Source organism: Pezoporus flaviventris, unplaced genomic scaffold (assembly GCF_033815535.1).
Source record: "Pezoporus flaviventris isolate CSIRO_AGI_PZ_B2104156 unplaced genomic scaffold, CSIRO_AGI_Pfla_v1 ptg000037l, whole genome shotgun sequence".
In the NCBI taxonomy this organism is placed as follows: domain Eukaryota; kingdom Metazoa; phylum Chordata; class Aves; order Psittaciformes; family Psittacidae; genus Pezoporus; species Pezoporus flaviventris.
This window is the reverse complement of record NW_026892585.1, coordinates 16,747,803-16,768,894: the sequence shown is the minus strand read 5'-3', so window position 1 is coordinate 16,768,894 and position 21,092 is coordinate 16,747,803. Positions and strand designations below refer to the sequence as shown.

Here is a 21,092-nt window from a genome sequence, read left to right as displayed (position 1 = left end):
ATTTCCACTCTTTCTCATTTCATGCAGGGAGGTCAGGCTAGATGCATTTTAAGGAAGCAGGTCCAATTAGTTATTCACAAACAGATCCGGACCCTTCCCATCTTTGACATTATCCTCTCAGCCTCAATGCTCAAAACAAGATGAAACAGCAGGGCCTATCCAGTAGCAGCAAAGGTCATGTGTTTGCATTTATAATCCACTACAAATGCTTTGGACACTTAATGCTCCCAGCAGTGTAAACCTAAAACCTGCAACTAGTAGGCTAAAATGGTCATCTGATCTGGCAGCACTACCTGCCTTGTTGATTTGGGCTGCAGATTTTGTCTAGGGCCAAGCTGCCAATTGCTGCCTGCCTCAAGTTCACAAAAGCTGTGATATTTACCTTTCCAAGTAGAAATACAATATAGGTATGCTTTTACCTGTGCTAATCTTGGTGGTGAATTTGGCAGATAGGATGCTTATGACAGGAAGAGTGCCATCAAGAGGATATAAAAAGCCTCTTTCTCACATGCTTATCAGTATGCTTGTTGCTGATCTATAGCATCCTTTGCATTTAAGGAGTACGACTTTCTCAAGCTGATGAGAAAGCTGCAAGTATGCAGCTAATACTTGATGGTAGAGGCAACAGAGGAGCCAAGCAAACTGACAATCTCACTTCCATTTATAACTTTATTTTTCTCATTTCAATTTAGATCCTGGAAGTAATCAGCATTATTACTACTTGCATCCACTCAGTCCCCAAGCAGAGGCTAACCAACATATACTCTAAGAGATGGTCCTTGACGCATGAGTTTACAACCATAGGACATATCAAGTATGGAAGGCAGAAAGATAGAGTACTCCCACTTAACACATGAGCAAATATGGCATAAAGTTGTTAAGCGATTTGTTCCCAGATAAGCAGCTGGGATATTCATGCAAGTGCTTTCCTCTCAATACTACCTTTACAAGAAAAGGTACACACGGTGTTCCCGAAACTGTGTGCTCAGTGCTTCACAGTTAATTTGGAATGTCACCAGTTCACATAACCAGCTTAATCACAGCAAGTTCTCATGGATTATCCATGAGCTCCTGCTCAGAAGAAAAAAAAGAACAAAAGAAAGAAATAATGCAGCCAATTAAACTTTATCCTTTGAGTTTTCAAATGATGACTCAAGGAGGAAAAAAAAGAGAATGAGTGTTTTTCTCTTAGAAGATTTCAGCATCAAGCTGTGTGCTAAGCCACAGCAATATGCTAAAATAAACAAAAGTATTTCTCTCAGAGTCCAGAGAAATTAACACAACCAAAAATATTTTTGGATTACTTTTCTGAGCCATGAGTAAGATTTCCATGCAGCTAGTCTTAGTCTGCAAGGCTTGGTAGGTCCAGTAGGTCCATTAGGCTAAAGCTAAATTGCACTCATATTCTAGGGACAGGCTGTTAGAAGCATTTTGTTAGCAATAGCTGCGGCTTGAGGAGTCCCTTTCTGTCATGGCCTCTGTCTCTTGCATTTGCGTAAAGCCCTACTGAGCCCTGCTTCAGATTCCTATCTGACAGTCAGTGGATAACATAAGAATGTACATACAGCAGATTAATTGGAAACACAGAGCAAATGTTACAGGTTAGTCAGCTAGTCAGATTTTCTCCCTTTTTTTTCTTTTTTTCACCCCCCTTTTTTTTTTTTTTTTTATGATTTCCCTTCCTGCCATCACTCATTTGCTCTCTGGAGATCACCAATGGCAGCTGCAGGGTCTGGTAGGAGAATGGCAAAATAAGACTTCCAGAGGCTGACAAACAACTGGAATTATCAGGAAACTTGATGCCTTTGTCTAGGTTTTAATCAGATTATGCAGCGACCACTTGTAAACTGAAATGGACTCTGCAACATCAAGAACTGCAATCTGTGGCTAACTGCGCAGAAGTCTACATCAGTAGATTTCTCCTCACCTCCCACTTGTGCAAAATAAACACCATGCAGAAAGAACTGCTTAGGAATCCTCTCATTTGTGAAGAAGTAGCAGCGTACAGAAATGTTCCCCTTGACTCTGCCTAAGACTCCCCACTGCAGCACATAAGACACAAGTTTTAACAAGCTAAATCCAAAATTAGACACACTTATCCTATTACGTGGCTGTTTCCTAACATTCATCCTGCACACAAAGCTGTGAGGGCAGTCAGGGCTATTTTCCCAATCCTGGACCAAAACTTGGACTCTCACATTTGGACACTCCTTTCCTTTGTTCAGCATACCATGCTGCTGTTTCTCCCCTCTTCTCTTCTACCTTTCCCAGTCTCTTTCCTTACAAGCCACAAATAAACCATCCCTGGACTCCGTTCCTTATGAAGCCAAAGCCAAACAACTCCTAGACTCCCTTCCCACCTTCTTTTTACAAGCCTTGCATCCCATTCTGTACCTCAGCAACCAGCTTTACCTCTTTTTCTTTTTTCAAAAAAAGCCCTCTTGGCCTTTACTTTGCAGGTCTCAAGATCTTTAAATGCTGCTACCTCCAGGGCTTTCATAAGCCCAGCAGCACAAATGCCTCGCGTGTATGAATTTTGAGTTGGATAGCAATCACCAACAGGCAAAGGAAATGACAATACAGGAGCCATAAAAAATAGGACCTACAGAGGAAGCCCTTGCAATTGGAAGCACAGACACCCTGAAAGGGAAAATAATGCTGAGGCAAGCTAAGAAAAAGTCCCCTCTGGCTTCAGCACCATAGCTGCTTCGTAGCAGCCTTTTCCTACTTCTAGTCTGTGGTCCCGGTTAATGTTCAAATTAGACAAATAGAGATTACCGTGAGAACTAAGCCAAATAACACACTGTTCAATAACTGGGGAACTCCTTTGGCAGGGGACACATTACACAGGAATTTCCAAGAGCCACAGAAATGGGAGAGGGGAAAACAGAAACACAAAGGGAACGTTGTGAAGGGGAGGCAGTGGGCAGGTTACTGGAGGGCTGCAGGGAGCAATATGCTGATGTAGGAAGTTGCACATTACTCGTGTTTTAGCCCTCAAAAGCAACCAGAACTTTGGATCTTATTTGAAAAGTTAAAATTTCATGCATTAGCTCTTGCTGGCCTCCATAGTGCATTAAGCTGTTTTACAATTCCCTGAAAATTTTAACAGTTCTTTGGGATCTCTCAAAATACCTTAACAACCTTTGGGCACAAGAGTACACTTAACCACGTATAAATATATCATTCAACCAAAACTTACAAATACTAAAACTAGAAGAATACTAATTGGGAATGGGATACATTATCTACTAGGTATTACAAGTTAAAGTTTCTCCCTTCAACATAAATACTTTATGAGAAATACAGAAACAGTAATGATGACAAATAAATCCAGGGCCCCATCATGTTGCAGAGGAAAGAGCAAAACTTTTTTTTTTTTCCTTTTTTTTTCTTAAGTAAATGCTCCTTCGTTTTCCACATTTCCCTGTAATGCATTTGAGCAAGTTTGCAGTCCTCACTTCAAAGATGATATAATTTTCCCAAGCCTTTTCCTCAAGAGGTGTGTGGTTTGTGTTACAGTTTACTTAAAAGCAGAGACTTGGAATCAAACCCTGGCAAACACAGTTACACACTTCTCAAAATGTAACGCTGGGTTTTTTCTGGTTTGGGGGGTTTATATTTGTCAACTGTTTCAATAGTTTAAAAAGTATGTCACATCGTATAGTGCCACCTAGTTTCTAACCAAAAGGTTACTACCAGGTAGCAGAGCTCAATCTGCTTTCGCAGATAGTGATCTTGAAACATGTCCTTTAATATTTCAAGAATATAAAAACAGGAGGAAGGATTCAGTGTGCTCAAACTCACCCTTTTGTTGTTCTCTTCTTCTTGTGCCTTCCTAAACTCGTGTTCTAGGGAGCAATCGATGTCGTTGAAGAGGCCCACTTCCTCACAGTTCTTCAGAAAGCGTGTTGGTGTAGGAGTCTGATCTAAGAATATGACAAGAAATGATCATAGGTATTTAATACTAAAAGGAGGAGGAGACAATTATATTGCCTTCCAGGGACAGAGAGGCTCTAGATAACCTCTCCACCCCTACCACACCATCATTAAAAATGAACCACACAGCACTGGATTTCAACACAATGCACTGCAGACAGCCAGTGTTTGCCAGCAGTGTCCGAAAACACACAGCACTGTTCATCATTCAACCAGAAAGACAACAGGCCAGATTTTCACAAGGCACATAACAGAAGTGTATAACCTTAAAGTGTGCAAGTGGTCATCGTAATTGATTATAAACCTTCAACAATAGGTGCATGCAAAATAATGAACAGTGCGTATCACAAATCACATTTACATCACAGCACACAGGTAACTGCTGCAGATACACGTTAGTTAACACCTTCAAGTGCTTGAAAACCACCCCAAACATACACATTCTTTGCAAAACCCATGAAGTTAGCCACAGTGAGAAGTCTGCTTCTAGCAGAGTTTTTGAAAGAATTAAATGACATTTAGAAAAACCTATGAAATGTTAAACTTTGACCACAAAGAAGCATCCTTATGTGTTTTATACCTGAAAGTGTAATATACGTAAGCCAAGAGATTTGGAGTCAAAATATTTTTAATGCATGCCTTCATCTCTAGGAACTCTTTTGCCTTCTCAGGAATAATGTGGGGAAGGACAGGATTCTCTAACACCAGGCAGCACAAGGTATTCCCCCCACCTCTTCAAAAACCTGTCAGATAGATGAGCTACATTGCCCTGTGGACTGTATTTTCAGTGATGACCTTGGTGCTTCTTCAGGGAGTGAAAGTTCAAGACCGAACTTGGGAATTCCTGAAAAGTCAGCTCTGAGGCACCTCCATTCGTTCTTAGGCAAGTTCTTAACTATTCCACCTCACCTTTCCCATCTCCCCCTCAAAATTACAGTACAGAGCCATATTAGCAGAAGCAGGGGAAAGTATACATGATCCTATCAGCTTTACACACATTTAAAAAAAAAAAAAAGATAATAAAAACCTCTTTTCTTACCTGTTGGTTCCTTTTTCCCCAGCCCCCATTCCAGCTCAAGCTGCTTTGTGCCTAATTTTATGGGAAGACTGGATTCACTCTCTTCAAAAATAATCTTCTGCACAATCATTGACAACTACCCTATTGTTTGAAATTCATTCTTCACAGACTGAAAACTCTGTCGTACTAATCCCAGTGGCCCATGTTGGGCCAATTCTGACCTCAGAAAAAAAAATTGAAAAAAAAATTCTTCCCACTTCATTGAGTTTGAGAAGAAAAAATTGGTTTCTTGCGCCTAGCTAAGCTGGGTCAAGTTCTAATGTTTCTCCCTCGATCAGCATAGAAACACACAGCAAGCCCTAAACAAAAGGCAGCACAAAAGCAGTGCATACAAATAGAAATGCAGTTTTCACTTGGAAACTAAGAGGGAACATCAGCCTCCTCCATTATAAAACCACCTGTGTCAGGTGTGGCCCTGCAGTTTTGAGCTTCTCAAGTAATCAATGGGCAGACACATCCATTTGCATTTATATTCCTGATGGAACATATTGGTGTAACATAAAAAGCAAGTCCTTAAAGTTAAAATTCTGCTTTATTTCTTTTGGCTTGAGCATCCTACGTGTGAGCTTAAGGGAAACAAAACTCAAGTGTTTGGGAATGCACACATATTTATCTATTAGTTTTCACAGCTAACTACTGTGTTACCAGAGTCAGAAACATAAGACTTTCCAAGAATCTTGAAAGAACTTAGCACAAGGAGCTGAGTCAAGGAGGTGCTGACATTGATGGGAGCTGAGGACACTCAGCACGTTACAGGTTCATATACTAAACAAAGTAGCGCCAAACCAGTCTCTAGGGTAACCTCACTGAACTCAGTAGATTTACACCAGGGTTGTGTTGGCCTTTGGACTGGAGTTTGTGCTGGAAATAAAGTGCACTAAAAAAGCAGGAGAAATATATTTGATTTCCAAAAAGGATTAAATATTACTTTAGTGAGCAACGCAACTATTTTGTAGGAAAACCAAGAGAATCATTGCCAAGTTTCCCTGGACATAAAGGGTTTGTTAGCATTTGAATGTCAGGCAAATACAGGAAACGTTTTATTTTTCAAAGTGGTATATCCATATCAAATAAGCAAGGTACCAATTTCATCACCAAAATGAGAAACCAGGTTTTCATTAAAAAGTTGATGGCACCACTTTCACTGAAATCAAAAATCCTATTTTTTTTCCAGAGTCGAAAATCTGGGGACAGAGCAGAAGAGAAGACACTAACATAGGTTTTGTTATTTTCCATCAAGGTACACAGCTGATACAGAAATCAAGCATTACTACAACAGCTATATTAGCTCAGAAGCATCTTAATGGGTAACAAGGTGGCGCTTAGGCACATGTAGCTGAAGTTCCAGATCTGTTCAGCATCTATTTCATGAATGTTAGACAGACAAAAATAATCTCAGTGAAGTAACAGTGAAAACAAGCAACCCAGAGCACAAATGTGACTTCAAATGCACAAAGGCCTCATCAGCTTTTTCTGTACATGGTGAAAGTATATCTTCTGCACTAAAAGCAGTCTGAGATAATCAAATGTGTTGCCTACAGCTGATCTTTCCAATCCACTACTTTATTATCTAAAAGCATCAACACTGATAGATTAATGACACCTTTTACACCACCTACATATTGACATGGTGATCTTAAATTACTACCTCAGTCTCCCCATATGGTTACTATAGTTTCTATGATCCAGAATGCAGTGACAGGAATTCACAAGCAGATTTTGTTAAAACAGGCAGCCCCCCTTTCCTCCCAGTCAGGAAGGGAACACACCACCAACCACCTGGCCTAAACTCCATTCACAGATCTCCTGGAAGCCAGCTCAGCCAGATGCAAAACAAGAGCTGCCTTTCTACTTTAAAATACTTCATCCTTCAACATCCACAGAAACCACCTTCCACAACCACAGAACTTCTTTGTTGTATGAGAGCAGAACTGATAAAGATCCAGACTTTCAAACATTGAGACTTTACATATTACAGTAGTTATACTGCAAATACACTACACTTGCTGATTTCAGGACTGTAGGGCTACCAAGTCCAGTGAGCTTTCTTTGCTCCTCAGGAAACCAGCTATTTTGCCTCTGCAAAACACTAATTCTCCTTCAGGAGGTGAGCAAAGGGGTAGCAGAATACATTACTCTCAACATCACAGTAACCCTTTAACCTACATTAGGCAAGCCTTTGTGGTTTAACTGAGAACAGTATCACAAAGGAGACCCTAGCATAAGTTGCATATTCAGGTCTCCCAGAATTAATAAAATATTCCTAATTCTCAGCACTTAAAAATGCATTAATAGTTCCAACAGCTTGTGCCTGACCTCAGTGCTCCCTGTTGGTACAAACAAACCTTTTGTTGCTATCACCAGCGCCCACAACTATTGCAGGCTCACTGAGAACAGGGCTCTGATTTGTTGTACTTCAGAAACTGAATATGCCAGACCCAACTGGACCAAAACTCAGACAGATCTAGCACCGTGCTCAGCATTCCTGCTGAGGACACACATTGCTGTAAGAAGCTGTCCTGCAGGCACACTCTTATCCATACAACCCAGCACTTCTAATGTCACAAGCTGCATTTTGGACTGGGCAGCTTGGGATAAAGGTCTGTCTGGGTTAACCCTAGGTATCTGGCTGTTACACTGACCAGCCATTCCAACCCAGTCCCGTACTTCAACATGAAAAAATCTCTCCATCCCCAACTGCTGTTATGCTTTGAGGTATCTACCTTTAGCCAGCTGTCACTTCCGAAGTGAAACTGTGTCATCTGACAATTACTTAGGAAGTTAACATGTATCTTGCCTTTAGCACAAGTTGAACAAGCCTGTCAAGCTTCAGACTACGCAATATATACTCTCTTCAGCCTATTATTTAGGTAAATAATTTGCCTCTCTAATGACACAGTCATGTCCAGAAAGGCTGCAAGAAACACTGAGTTTAAATAAACATCAATAATGTAAATAGATAACATAAAAGACCCGGAGCAAGATCAAATGATCTCACCTGTGCAGATCACAAGTTAACCTACTGTATCTTGTAAGAGAGGATTTCAGAAGCACTCAGCAATCAGATTCTGACCAGAATCTGATATATTGAGTGCATTTTGGCTGCTGACTGTTTTGAGAACCTGTTCTCAATGTCTGAAGTGATGCCTGATCTTCTAGACCAGTTGAAAAATGTATGTTGTAAGGCAATGGGAATTTGAAGTCTTCAGTAAAGTAAAAAGATTCCATTATATACTCATTATGACTGGTGTTGCATGGGGATTTCATTGCAATTTCTTGGGGGGGGGGGGGGGGGGGGGGAGGGGTAATTACAGACATAATAGCCTCAGAAAGGACAATTAATCTCAATATATTGCTTTGAAAACAACAGCTCAGGAAATGCAACATTAGCTTGCTATAGAGAGAGTTTATTTGAATCATCTAGAATGCATTTTGTAAAACTAGCTTGGATCCTAGAATTTAATCCCTCAAAGCACAAATGAAAACATTAATGCATGATACCAGTTAAAAGTCCCTGGAGAACCAAAAGACAGTTATGTGAAGTCAGCTTCGATTTAAAAAAAGAAAAATAGTATTCCAATTCAGTAAAAGCTACCCAACAGCACAGCTCCACAGTGTGTAATTTGATTCTTCTTCTTTCAAAAGAAAAGTTTAGTCTGATGTGCAGTAATAACAGGCATTTGGCTTGTTCAGCTGCGGGCTCTGTTGAAGTTCTATACTTACCCATGTTATATTTTCGTACAATGAAAACAAAGTCAGAGCAATAGGGCTAGCACTGAAATTTGCAGGGCTGCCCATCAAGTAGCCACAAGGAAAAAAGAATGACCTGAGAATTTCTTTATTAATTTGACAGGTTACTGTCCAAGATCACCGAGAATCTCAAGGTCACAACACCTCAAGCAGGTGATGGAAGAGGAGATGAGTAAGAGGCGCACCTAATTGTACCTGGTGGAACTGCCCTCACCCAGGGGCTCACAAATGAGCTTAAAGATGCGCTGTTTGAAGTGCCGGTTGGACTTCTTCTGGGGCTACACATACTGAGTCCTACACATCCATAATGTCTTCTGGTTACTCAGAACCTGACCAGTTGCATTTTAGAAGCAAACAAGAAATCAAACAAAATTATTTGTCCTTATATCCAATCATTTTGCATTCCACAAAATTCATGCCTAGATAAACCTCCCTGAGTAAACTACAAGAAGGAAAAAATTTAGCAAACTAAGGATTATGTATGTTACCTCGCTGAAACAAGCATTGCCTGGGAAAAGTAATACATTTGCACTACTTTTAGCACACATACTTTTTCATCTAGAGAAGGATGTTTCTATCATCTCCACTGCTTTACCACCAAAAATCTAGATTGGTTTGGCTTTCAGTAAATTGTATCGTGAAAAAAAAAAAAGGTTTCTTTACAGATAATTCTGCATCTGCTAGCAGCACTTTTGGAAGGACTTCCCCCGCTCCAACAATGGTATGGTATCACCCCTTCCCAAACTTGATACCACAGGAATTCCAATATCCGCAGCTCCCAAAGTTCAGTTCCGTGTGGCTTTTAATACTTACCTGGAAAGGAACAATCTGTCCCACAGGCATTAACACATTATTTCAGTGTTAAAACAAAAAAGTTTTGACACACAATGTATTACAGAGTTTCAAAGCAATGCAATCTTCAGTTAGTACAACAGCAAAAATATTATATTTATGTCATCAACCTAGCTACAAAGTTTCCTGCAATGATGACTAGCATGCAGAACTTACAGAAGATATTCTGTGTTATCTGAAACAGCTCTTTTTTGGCTAGGAAAGATGGAAATGGAAACCATCAGTGACTCTCTATCCATACCTGTATCAAGACTTTCTAACAGGCAAAAAAAAAAAAAAATCTATATATATACATGCACAAAAAAAAGGAACAAGTAACATTAATTCAAAAAAAGAGAAAAAAAGAGAGAAAAAAGTGTCAAATTACCCAATCAAAAAATCACTTGCATTTTAATGAAATGCCTTCAGCAGACTTCCCTTCCATTTATATAAAGAACAGAAAGGTCTTTAGTGTATGCAGGTACCTGGAGTATCTGAATTAGTCCTAGAGTCACCAGATGTAATAAAACTTATTCTTCTTCAGACAGCATGAAAAAAATGGAAGAAAATATAGTGGAGCTAATTTATAACAAGGCAACTCTTGGGTAGACATACCTGATAAAGCAGCATAACACCAATAGTTTCAATCGGATTACAGAATCATGTTTATTAAATGTTAACGCTCCCTACCTAACATGTAACTTTACATACGATGTAACTTTGCCTCTCACTTACAAATTGGTATTTCAGACCTCAGCACAGCTTTCACACAAGAAACAAGTTGCTACTTCCAAAGTAGTATTTTGCTTAGTTGCCAAGACATTGGTACAAGACCAACAGACCCTCAGTTTTAGCGCCTACCTCCAGTAATAGTTTATAGAAGATATGATTAAGTGTGTGTTACATATTACTGATATTATGCTGATTCCAGACTGTAAACAGAGTAGATAATTCTAATGGTCACCTGAATGCATACAGCCCACTGTTTTGCATAATTACTAATAATGACTGGATAAAACACAACACATTAAGAGATAGTATGCAACATACTGGAGAAAAGGAGAAAGTCTGGCTGCTAGGCAGCCTAAGGAAAAGAGGGTTAAAAAACACAGTGCTAACACAGCACCTGGTTTATTACAGGGCAATTGCTGCTGCAATTCTTTGAACCTACTGATGACAGAAAAAATAAAAATAATAAAGTCAAATAAGCAAAAATGCAAAAAACAAGAAGGAAGACATGAAGACAAATGTCTAAGAGAAAAGTCTGTCTCTTTTCCCCATATATCATTAATTTTTCATTATGAAATCCAAGAATAAAACATCTTAAACTTTAAGGTATTTAGATTTCCCCAGGGTTTTGGTGGGTAATGAAACAACAATTTTTCAATGTCTCCCTGCAGAGAGCAGATGATCTATGATGCTTCCAAACTAAGGACTGCAAAATGCCAAACAAATCCACGAAACAAACACAGGAAGAAAAATCAATGCATGGCGATACCAGGTTCCAAGCCATCGCAGTCAGATGTACTTGCAGCTTTTTACTCTCTTATTACTACAGAGGATTGTCATGCACAAAGCACAAAGAATACATCCATCAGGAGCAATCTTGGAGCCTTTCTGGTTACAAAATTCTGCATTTCTTTATACTTAGTTAGTTAACTCTGGGTCTAGGGACTCCAGTAATGGTCATAGTGGTGGAAGCCAGTCAAAGCCTTTTGCCTGGGAAAGCAACCCATTGGAATGAGCAGGACAGCTAAATCATAGCAGTTGTCAAACATAAACAGAGTATTCTACCCAGGGGACTCCTGATGACAGAATATATTCCTTAGAAACTGCCCCGAGCAAAAGCCTTGCCAAACAGAAAGCTGTAACAAAAGCCAGCACTTTCACAGGGTGAATGTGCCCACAGCATAGATGTCTTCAAGCAGTTTCACTGCCAGAGGACATGACCAAGTGCAAGAGCAGCATTTTCTCACTTTTGCTTGCAAACGCAGGATTCTGTGGGCATAGCTGGCACACAGGTGATTTACAAGCCCTACTCTTCCATGTGCTGTGTACCGTCCTTTTCTAAACTTAGTCCACTATGGCATTTATAAGTGTAAGAGAGAAATAAATTCTATCTGGGACAAGGTCTGTTTGATTTCTCAGTGGTTCTTAAAGTCCCAATTAAAAAAAATACACAAAAAAAAACAACAAAACCAACTCAAATATGTGCAAGCCATTGATACACAATTAAAATTTCAACTAAAATGGAAGTTGTTTATCCATAAAAGAGTTAGTCTGCTGGAGACCCTTTAGTCATCATGTACTTTCACTTAAAATGGCACAATTTACCTTGAAGAAGCCCATTTTGAAAGATAAATATCAAACACTGGTTAACATATGTACATTTGCATCATAGGTTTTTTCTACAATTACTTTGAAACCTGAAAAATCCCAGTGATATTATTCTTAATATTACTACAGCCCAAAGAATATACACAGGAAAAGGAATAAGAGAGGAGAGAAGCAGTGAGATTAAGGCTAGCTTGACTTTTCCCAGCACTTTCCAAACGCCAGCAAGCCAGTGATGTGTGGTTACTCAGAAAAGAGCACAAAAAGACTATATAAGAAAAACCTACATAAGAAACTGAAAGATGTAATTACACATAGTACCAAATAACCTCTGTGTATAATGAGAGAAGTGCAGGGAGAGTTAGTTACCTTTAGAGGAAAAGTATTGGATATTACCCACTGGTTAACCTTTCTGGTTATGGCTATTTACAGGGGGCAGGTCTTAAGCCACAATAAAGGTGGCTCATATGATGTGGCCTATTACAGTTGCTGAAGTGAGCCTGTCAAACTTAAGTAGCTAGTCTTGTAGGAACAGTACAAATGCACTTCATTAACACGGTCACTGCTGGGCTCTCAGGTGACATGCACTTAAGTGCCTATATTTCACTGGCATGTTGACACGGGAGTCAGTGATAGAGCTGCCAGCATGGCTGAGGTTCAGCAATGAGAATTCTCTCCCTCTCATGCCAAACCTGTGGGAAGACATAAGAATGGCAACTTTTTGTTCAGAGATAGGCATCCTAGTTTATTCCATCTCTACTTGTTATTTAATTGGAGCTGAGGCTTTTTAAAACCAATCTTGGTGGTATTTGGCCAGTAGCTTTCCAGTAGGAGTCATGCTTTCAACATCATCTAAATAGTTATCTTGACTCTTGAATTCATGTCTTCTTACCTGATAACATATTATCTGTTTTTATTGAAGGAAACTTCAAAGTCATTTCATGTTTGTGCCTGTGAATCATCAGATGATCCTCTGTTGGAAAACGCTGTCAGGCAAACAGAAAGAGAGAGAAAGAGGAAGAGAGAAAAAAAAGGAAAAAAACAAAGAAGAATTTAATTCTCTAATAAACTTTTGGCATTGGACAGAATTTAAAAATGAGAGAGAGAAAGAAATGTATCCAGCTAGAAATGCGTCCAAATGGCACCAGGAACAGAATATTTGAAAATGCAAGTGAGCATGAGTAACAAATCACTGTACTCTACTTAGAAATTTATTTGCTGCAGTGCTCTATGAGGTTGCAAACTGCAAGGTGTCATGCATTTGCCTGAAAAGGTTGCAGACCAAGTTTTGAATTCTAAGGGTCTCAAACACCCACTCCAGCTACCACCGGCTCACAAGTCACCACGTGCCTGAGGATCTGTGATAACTGCTGTTGTATATGCTATTAGCCCACGGCAAAAGCAAAGTAATGCAGCATATCTTAAATCACTTTACTGGATTTTTCTGCTTTTGTGTCTTTCTGCAATCTGTAGCTGCTGAACAGCAATAAAAATAATCAAATAAGCCAGCTTTTCCCTACACAAAAGTATTCAGGCAAAATGCATCTTTTGGAAACCTCTGACACTTTGACTTGATTCAAAGTGGCAGTGCAAGGATGCTCAGGACATAACAGCTACTTATGACCCTTTATGATACTAAATGAAATTCTTTTCCTTTGTCAAGCAGAGAAGGTGAAGAGATGTGCTTTGCAAGAAACTAATCAGTGTGCTAAGTTTGTTTTACAGTCTGATAACAATGAATAGCTTCTTTTGAATAACACAAAGGGACATGTTCAAGTACTTGGGCTCAAGGAGCAGACTGGTTCTGTTAGGTTTCCTTCACCAGGAGGTGCATACACAGACCTCCGCTCTGTAACGCTTTTAGCAAGGTTATTTCAGGAGTAGCAAAAGGCCAAAAATTGTATCACCAAGCTTCAGGGGAAAAAAAAATAAAAAATTAAAAGCAGCTTTTTAAAGCAACAGGTACACGTGAGGCTGTAGAAAACTGGCAACAACAGAGTTAAAGTGACTTAATGCTTTCAACACAGTATGTTCTTGGCTCAGTGAATTTGCTTGTGGCCATAGTATAAATAGTTGCAGTATGTTACACCTTCTGAAAATCTCTCTAAGCCCATAGACAAAGAAGCATAAATAATGGGAATGAATACTCTGGAAAAAAAAAAATAAAATCCCAAAGACCTTTTCCTCACTGTGAAATCCTCATTCATTGCTTACTCATCTGGAAGAAATGCAGCACTAGAAATTTATGTTAAGAACAAAAGGAATATGTGAAAGACCTTGCTCAATGAAATTGTGAGGGGAAAAAAATACCCATGTTTTGTTCTTGTGGAAATGGATTTTTCCTTCACGGATGCCACACTCTGTCTTCAGGGTGAAATCAGCCAGCTTCAAAGACGGCATGGGGCAACTGAGGAGAAGCTGTTCCTCTAGCCCAGACTCTTTTCTGCAAGTCTGCTTTCTCCCCTATGCAGAAGGTCAGTTTCCTCAGCCCTCAGTACGCATCTGCACTGGCTGATAGAGAAGCCAGTCACCAGACAGCTTAGTTCGATAGCAGCACTACACTGTGCACTTCTGTGAAGTCCTCATTTACAATAAATGGAGGCCATGTCTTGAAATGAGAAATTATTATTTTCACCTACACTTCTTGTCCCTCCAAATTGTACCAGCATACAACCATTCCTCTTTTCTGAACACCTAAATGAACTTGCTTGGATCAGCTTCTCCTCCATTGAGGAAATTAGTAGCTGCCATGAAAACACCCAAGATCACTGATTTGAGTGGAAGTTTGATTTAAGATTCAACAAAAAGGTAAATAAAACTTGACTATAAAACTCAGATACTTTTATTCTACCTCTGTGACAGAATGGTGAAAGTTTAATTCTGCGTGTCAAGATCTGAAGTGACAAATCTTCAATCAAAAGGACAGTCCAAAAGATGCACTCTAATGTAAAGCTTCTCAGCCAGTTGTTACCCAGACCTCAGGCTTCTCCCTCTCCTTATTTCAGCTCTTGGCAAAATCAGGATCTAAACTCCAGTAACAACCACCTATAATTCCACCAGAAGAACCTAAAGTCTTGTAAAAATATGAGCCAGCTGAAAACTCCCAACATACCTTTAAAGCAGGGAAATATTACCCTCATTATGAGAGGAGGGCTCTGGGAAATGGGTAGGCTAAATCACTTGAATCAGATGCATACAGGAAGCCTGTGGCAAAAAGCCCAAAAGAAGCCCTTGCCTGAAGATTTTATTCACAAACTCGTCACTTATCTGAATTAGGGAGAGAAGTGCCACATGTGGAACTTCCTTCATCGCTGCAGGGGGGAAACTTCCCTCACCACTGCAAAACCACTGAAACAACACACAAATCCCAATTCAAAATCTTAGCAGGTAAATCCTTGTCAATTCAGGTTTTTAAGATCATTAAACATCTACTGTTACAAGTCAGATTATAGCCTCGGAGACACATGGCACATCACCAGTCAACAGGAATCCCAAATGTACATGCTGGGGCAGAATTTATCTACAGGCTGCATTTTCTATACAGAATATTTTGTAAGGAGATGTCAGAAAGAAAAAAAAAGGGGGGGGGCTAATAAGGAATTGTATTTAAGTATTTAAACAAACACAAAAAGAAAAAGCAGGAGGGTTACCACATCCAATAAGAAACACACTGTATTCCATCATACATCTAAGTAGAAGACAAACAAATGTGCCCTGTCTAGTGTGTCCTCTCTTTCTCTCTTGCTAACCACTAAAAGAATTTGCAATATCGGTCTTGAAACATCAGGCCTGGGGATGAGGGAAGGCACAGAGGCAGCTGGAGAAGTACTTCTACCAACTCACTTTTGACTATCTATCTGTTGTATTTGCTTTAAATATTTTGTAATAATACCTTGTAAGGTAAAGGAGGGAATGGGGGGGGGGAGAAAGGGGGAAGACTTGAAAAAAAATCCCAACACACACATTATTATTAGACATGTGTTAATATATCAGGAGGCATTATACAAGCCAGAGCTAGTGCTGAGGACTCAATTAATATCACCGCTGACTCCACTCACCTGTGAGCAGCCTGGGGCACTGCAGACAAAAGGCCTCTCCTGCTCCAAGTTCATCTTTGATTCCTCATAAATCTACATGTTAAAAGGGGGAGGGGGAAAGAAAGGGAACCTATGAATATATACGTTCTAAACTTCACACATACATGCAACATACAATTGTCACAGTTTGTGCTTTGATTTCAAACTCCCCAAACAGACCAAAACAAAGTTTTCATCCTTGGAGTACTAAATCTGCTAATATTCAGCAGGCTCCCTGCAGTCTCAGTTCTTATTACTTCTTCCTGAGCACATATTTACTTTGAAGGAAGGAAAAAAAAAGAAAACCCACCCTATTAGGCTTTCACAGCAGAAATCTGCCTCCGAAAAAAAACATATGTTCAGTGTTGTTATTAGATAAGACCGTGTCTGCTCAGAAATATCTCAGATTAAGGGTTTTTACCTTTCCTCCTTCCGTTCCTGCTTCACTTTTTGTGGTTCTTCATCTATACTGTTTGATATTAATAACTTCAGCACATTACATACATGCTCTCTATACACACAAGATAGCTCTTCATCCCCATCCTTTAAAAGGTCAACTAGAGCCTCAGGAGCTTGAAAAATGAAGTTTTGCCTAAAACTTCAGCTTCCCAATGGCAATTCCAGCCCTGTAACCTTGTGCTAAAGCCTGGGGGAGAACTCCCAGGTCCCAAATGAAACCCAAGGAGGAAACATTCACCCTCTGAATGCATTAACACAGCTGAATTTGTGTCCATATTATGGCAGTGCCCCTAACCAGCATCAAAATCATTTTTTAGTAACATTTCAGGATGTAAAATAAAAAAGTCACTTCTTTCAGAAATGTTTTGAGCCTGTTGGTACAAGTGGTTTTACAAGCTAGAACATAGCAACTGACCTACCTTAGTGCATAACATATGACTTCTGTATTATGCCTCTAAATTCCCTTAAAATTCAGCCTCTCTGCAGCCCCACTTACTCAAATGCCTGAGTTGTGTTTGTGTTATTTTTTCATAAAACAAATACCTTGGTGGGAAGCAGAACTTGGTTTTAAAACTACAAAAAATTGGCAGGACAAGTGCTAAAATTACTTGACCCTGTTGTCATTTTTGTAAAACTACAGTTCATTACTTCCTATTATCAAGAATACCTCATCACACTTATACCTGTTCAAAAAGCTATAATTTCAGAAGAGTTGCTACAAATACCTGCAAATGGAGAGGAGAGAAAATGGAAAGGAAAGGGGAAAGGGGAAAGGGGAAAGGGGAAAGGGGAAAGGGGAAAGGGGAAAGGGGAAAGGGGAAAGGGGAAAGGGGAAAGGGGAAAGGGGAAAGGGGAAAGGGGAAAGGGGAAAGGAAAGGAAAGGAAAGGAAAGGAAAGGAAAGGAAAGGAAAGGCAGCAGAGCACAGAGCACCCTTTACCTGACTCTGCTGACTCCCAAAAGCAGCATCCAGAAATTAAGAATTTCTATTTTTATTTGCCCTTTAACTTCCACAAGGACACTACCCCCTAAAGGCAATAATTAGCCTCAACTGATTTTTTTGCTGTGGACATCTCTACTAACATCTGGCCTGAGACAAGTGATTTATTGCACCAAATACAATCAAATGTCAAGAAAGACCCTAAGTCAGGATTAACTTATCTATCTACACAAGGCTAGAACTGAAATAACTAAAATTGTACCAATTTACTCCTGTAAGATTATTCATATCCTGTTTTGATTAAACCTACAGCTATGTTAAACTGAAATAGGATACTCAAAAATGAAAGACTATGCTCGCATAAAGTCTTATACTAAAATAACTAAAGGTGTTAAATTACTTCTAATTTCAGTTATTTCAGTTCCAGACTGTGCTTAGACAAGCTCTTCAGAGGTGAAGCAATAAAAATGCTCTGAACTATGCTATCCTGTCTGAAAGAAACACAAGCAGCAGAGAGATAACTGACTAAACAAACAAATCTCTGCAAAAACAAAACCAAAACCTCCAGTTAAGTTTGATTTTTAAATCCACCTCTATTTATGGGATGTGACCCTGGAATGTTGTCTTTCCTAAAGACCTTCTCGCAGAAGAAAGGAGGGGAAAAAAAGCTATGTGTGGATAATGAAAGGCTTTATCTGATCTCTCAATTACTCCTGCAACTGAAGCACTGCCAAAGGTTTCTGTTACCCTTTTTTCCCCTCCTCAGGGGAGAGTGACAACTGCATTTTCATAGCAGAACAACAGATGAGACTCAGTTAAAGAAAACAAGATAACAACAATTCTGGTCCCAAGTGTCTAAGTGAATTTCAAAACATTACCAGGAATTATTTGATGTTTGTTTTCTTATTGAGTATTGCAAGTCTAAGACTTCCCTCCCTGCCCTGAGCTTGGGTTTTAGTCCCTAAATCCATTAGTGCATGCTCTGAAAACAAATGATTCTCAAGGTTATCTAGATAGATAAGCATGGACTAAGCATCAAAACAACATACTAGATGAGGACTAGAATCTTGAGCATGGGGCTTGACTCCAGGAAAACATGGACTTGGGCTTTATTCACAGTGCTCTGAAAAGGTGTCAGATTCATTGTCTAATCGTTTACCACAAATGTACAAGCAACTGCTGGATCCCACGAGAATCATTCTTTGCAGGCAATTTGCAGACACTAAACTTAAAAAAAAATAAAACAAGAAAAGAAGTAATAATCCAGAATGGCTGTATCATGTGTGCCCTCCAGGATACTCTCTAGCATAACTTGACCTATATAACATGTTACCAGACAGTACAATGCCCTTCAAGAGAAATTGCACCATGCAGAATTCATATTTACATGTGATGCTATCACTGCAGTTGTGACTGTAGCACTACTGACTCTCTTACAATAGAGAGTGAAAGAAGCTGCCTTCTGCCTACAATTTTTCGGAGGGTGTCTGGTGCTTGGCTATCTTATGGCAGTAATTCAAGCTTTAGGGTTGAATGTTGACTAGAAACAAGCAGCTGAAACAAGCTAGAAACAAGCTGTGTGACCCTCCTGCATCCCCCATTCCTGCTGAACTTCACAAGAGCTGCAGATGCAGATGTAGTGATAGGACAAGGGGTAACAGGTTAAAACTTAAACAGGGGAAGTTTAGATTGGATATAATGAAGTTCTTTACTGTAAGTGGTGAGGCACTGGAATGGGTTGCCCAGGGAAGCTGTGAATGCTCCATCCCTGGCAGTGTTCAAGGCCAGCTTGGATCAAGCCTTGGGTGACATGGTTTAGTGGGAGGTGTCCTTGTCCATGGCAGGGGGGGTGGAACTAGATGACCTTAAGGTCCTCTCCAACCCTAAATATCCTATGATTCTATAATTCTATGCACAAGCAATACAGGATCTCACCCTAGATTTGCAGCAGGATGGGAGCACTCAGCAACAGAGGTGTTTTGGTTGCGCATAGCACAGTTTGCACAGCATCCTTTTCAAGAGGCAGGCATGCAGCTCCCATCCTTCAGTTCAGGATATAGACAGTTGCACACTGCCTCTGGCACATAGTTGACTTCACACGGCTCATGCATTGCTGGGCCACACAACCCATGTCTCATTTTTCCACAGTATGTGCAGGTGGTTCAGCCTGCATGAAGGAAGTAACGCAACCAGTGGCAGCATTTTGACTTCACCTAATAAAAATAAATCAAAGCAGCCTTTCCATCTAAAGTAAAGTGCTTATTAACCTTTGTGATCTTAAAAATTCAAGTTACACTTGCGCACCTCTCATGGTACTATATATGACTCCTGCAATTAATGTACATGAAGAGTATCAGGCAAATCTATGATGATTGAAAAGTTAAAAAATTGCTCACGCCTGAATTTTCTACTTCTGTTACCAATAGCTTAATTTATTGCAACTTTGTGACCTCTTCAAAGAGCCAAACAAGGATTATAAATATAAGCGAGCACTAATATTGATATGTCAGCATTAGTTCTGATATTATTAACAATAGGCATGAGTGCATTATGCAGCAGAAAAGGAGGCTGAATTTTAATAGACATGTTAACAACATCTGTCAGCATTTATTGCTCTATTGCGACCACGTAAAGAGCCTTATTGGCAGAATGTGTAAGTGAGGAAATCGGCTACAATAGTGTAGCCTGCCATTCTCCTGAAATATCACTCTGCTCAGGAGAAGTCAAGGTATTCTAATTAGAAAAATACATAAACAAAAATGCAGAAGAAACATAGAAAGGCTTCTCCAAGCCATGTCACATGGAGGAGAAACAAGTAAGTTCTGCATCAAGCCAAATATTTTCTTCTATTCCTTGATTTCTGCATCAGATACTTGTAAACATTTTTAATAATAATTAATAAAACTGAAGTGCCCACAGCAAGGAATGGAGGAACAAAGAAAGAAAAAGAAAACAAAATAAACAGAAAACCCCTCAGAACATAGAAACTGACTGCATTCCCTCTCAGCAGCACCCAGAGGGAAGTATCCCACGTCCTCAGGCTCCTTAAGGAGATTTTGCAGAGCCCCATGATCATCCTTTCTATATCAGAAAAATAGTTTTAACATCTACCACCAAGAAAGCATGCTCCTTTCTCTCTCACTCTGCCCCTTTTTAAACTCAGCAGTACTCTTACTGCCATACTGGTAAAAACATCAAGCAGGCTTGTTTCCTGTTTCAATGTTATTCTTGAAGTAGGCTGCAGTAAGAATCTGATTTTCATTGGGCTATTATTATTCGCAGCTGCGTGACCTTTTTAACCCTCTTTTAAAAGTGACATTTCAGCCTTCAACCTCAAGCTGTCTAAATGTTGCAAGGTTTTCAGCCCTCTGATTAACAGTGAAAAAGAACCGATGGGGAGGTGTACACTACAATGTGTCTAATACAGGTCAGTGCACCCATCCTGCCATTTGCACAAGTGAGTAATTACCCTCTTATAAGCAACCTGTATGTTGAAATTAATCACCTGGACACATGCTTGCAAGACAGGTTTCTTCAGCCTGGTGTGACCAAGGTCACTGAGATTTCCAAATACAAGTACAAAACACACAGTCGCTAGCATTAGCAGCTGTATGCAGGGACATGAGCAATAAATGAAGCATCACCTATTTTTTAGGGTCATGGTCACAATGTATAAAATCTGAGAGG

At 39.7% G+C, this 21,092-nt stretch overlaps 1 protein-coding gene across 2 annotated transcripts in view; it reads right to left on the bottom strand.

The window, feature by feature from the left end:
- Positions 1-21,092, bottom strand: part of CREB5 (cAMP responsive element binding protein 5) — a 254,291-nt gene that overhangs the window by 196,759 nt on the left and 36,440 nt on the right. For both annotated transcript variants that reach the window (XM_061464839.1, XM_061464838.1), the window contains 3 exons: positions 15,991-16,062; positions 12,825-12,918; positions 3,808-3,929 (listed from right to left, as the gene is read on the bottom strand). In XM_061464839.1, the coding sequence (XP_061320823.1) occupies positions 3,808-3,929; positions 12,825-12,918; positions 15,991-16,044 (270 nt within the window). In that variant the 5' untranslated portion in view covers positions 16,045-16,062. The remainder of the gene's footprint in view (positions 1-3,807; positions 3,930-12,824; positions 12,919-15,990; positions 16,063-21,092) is intronic.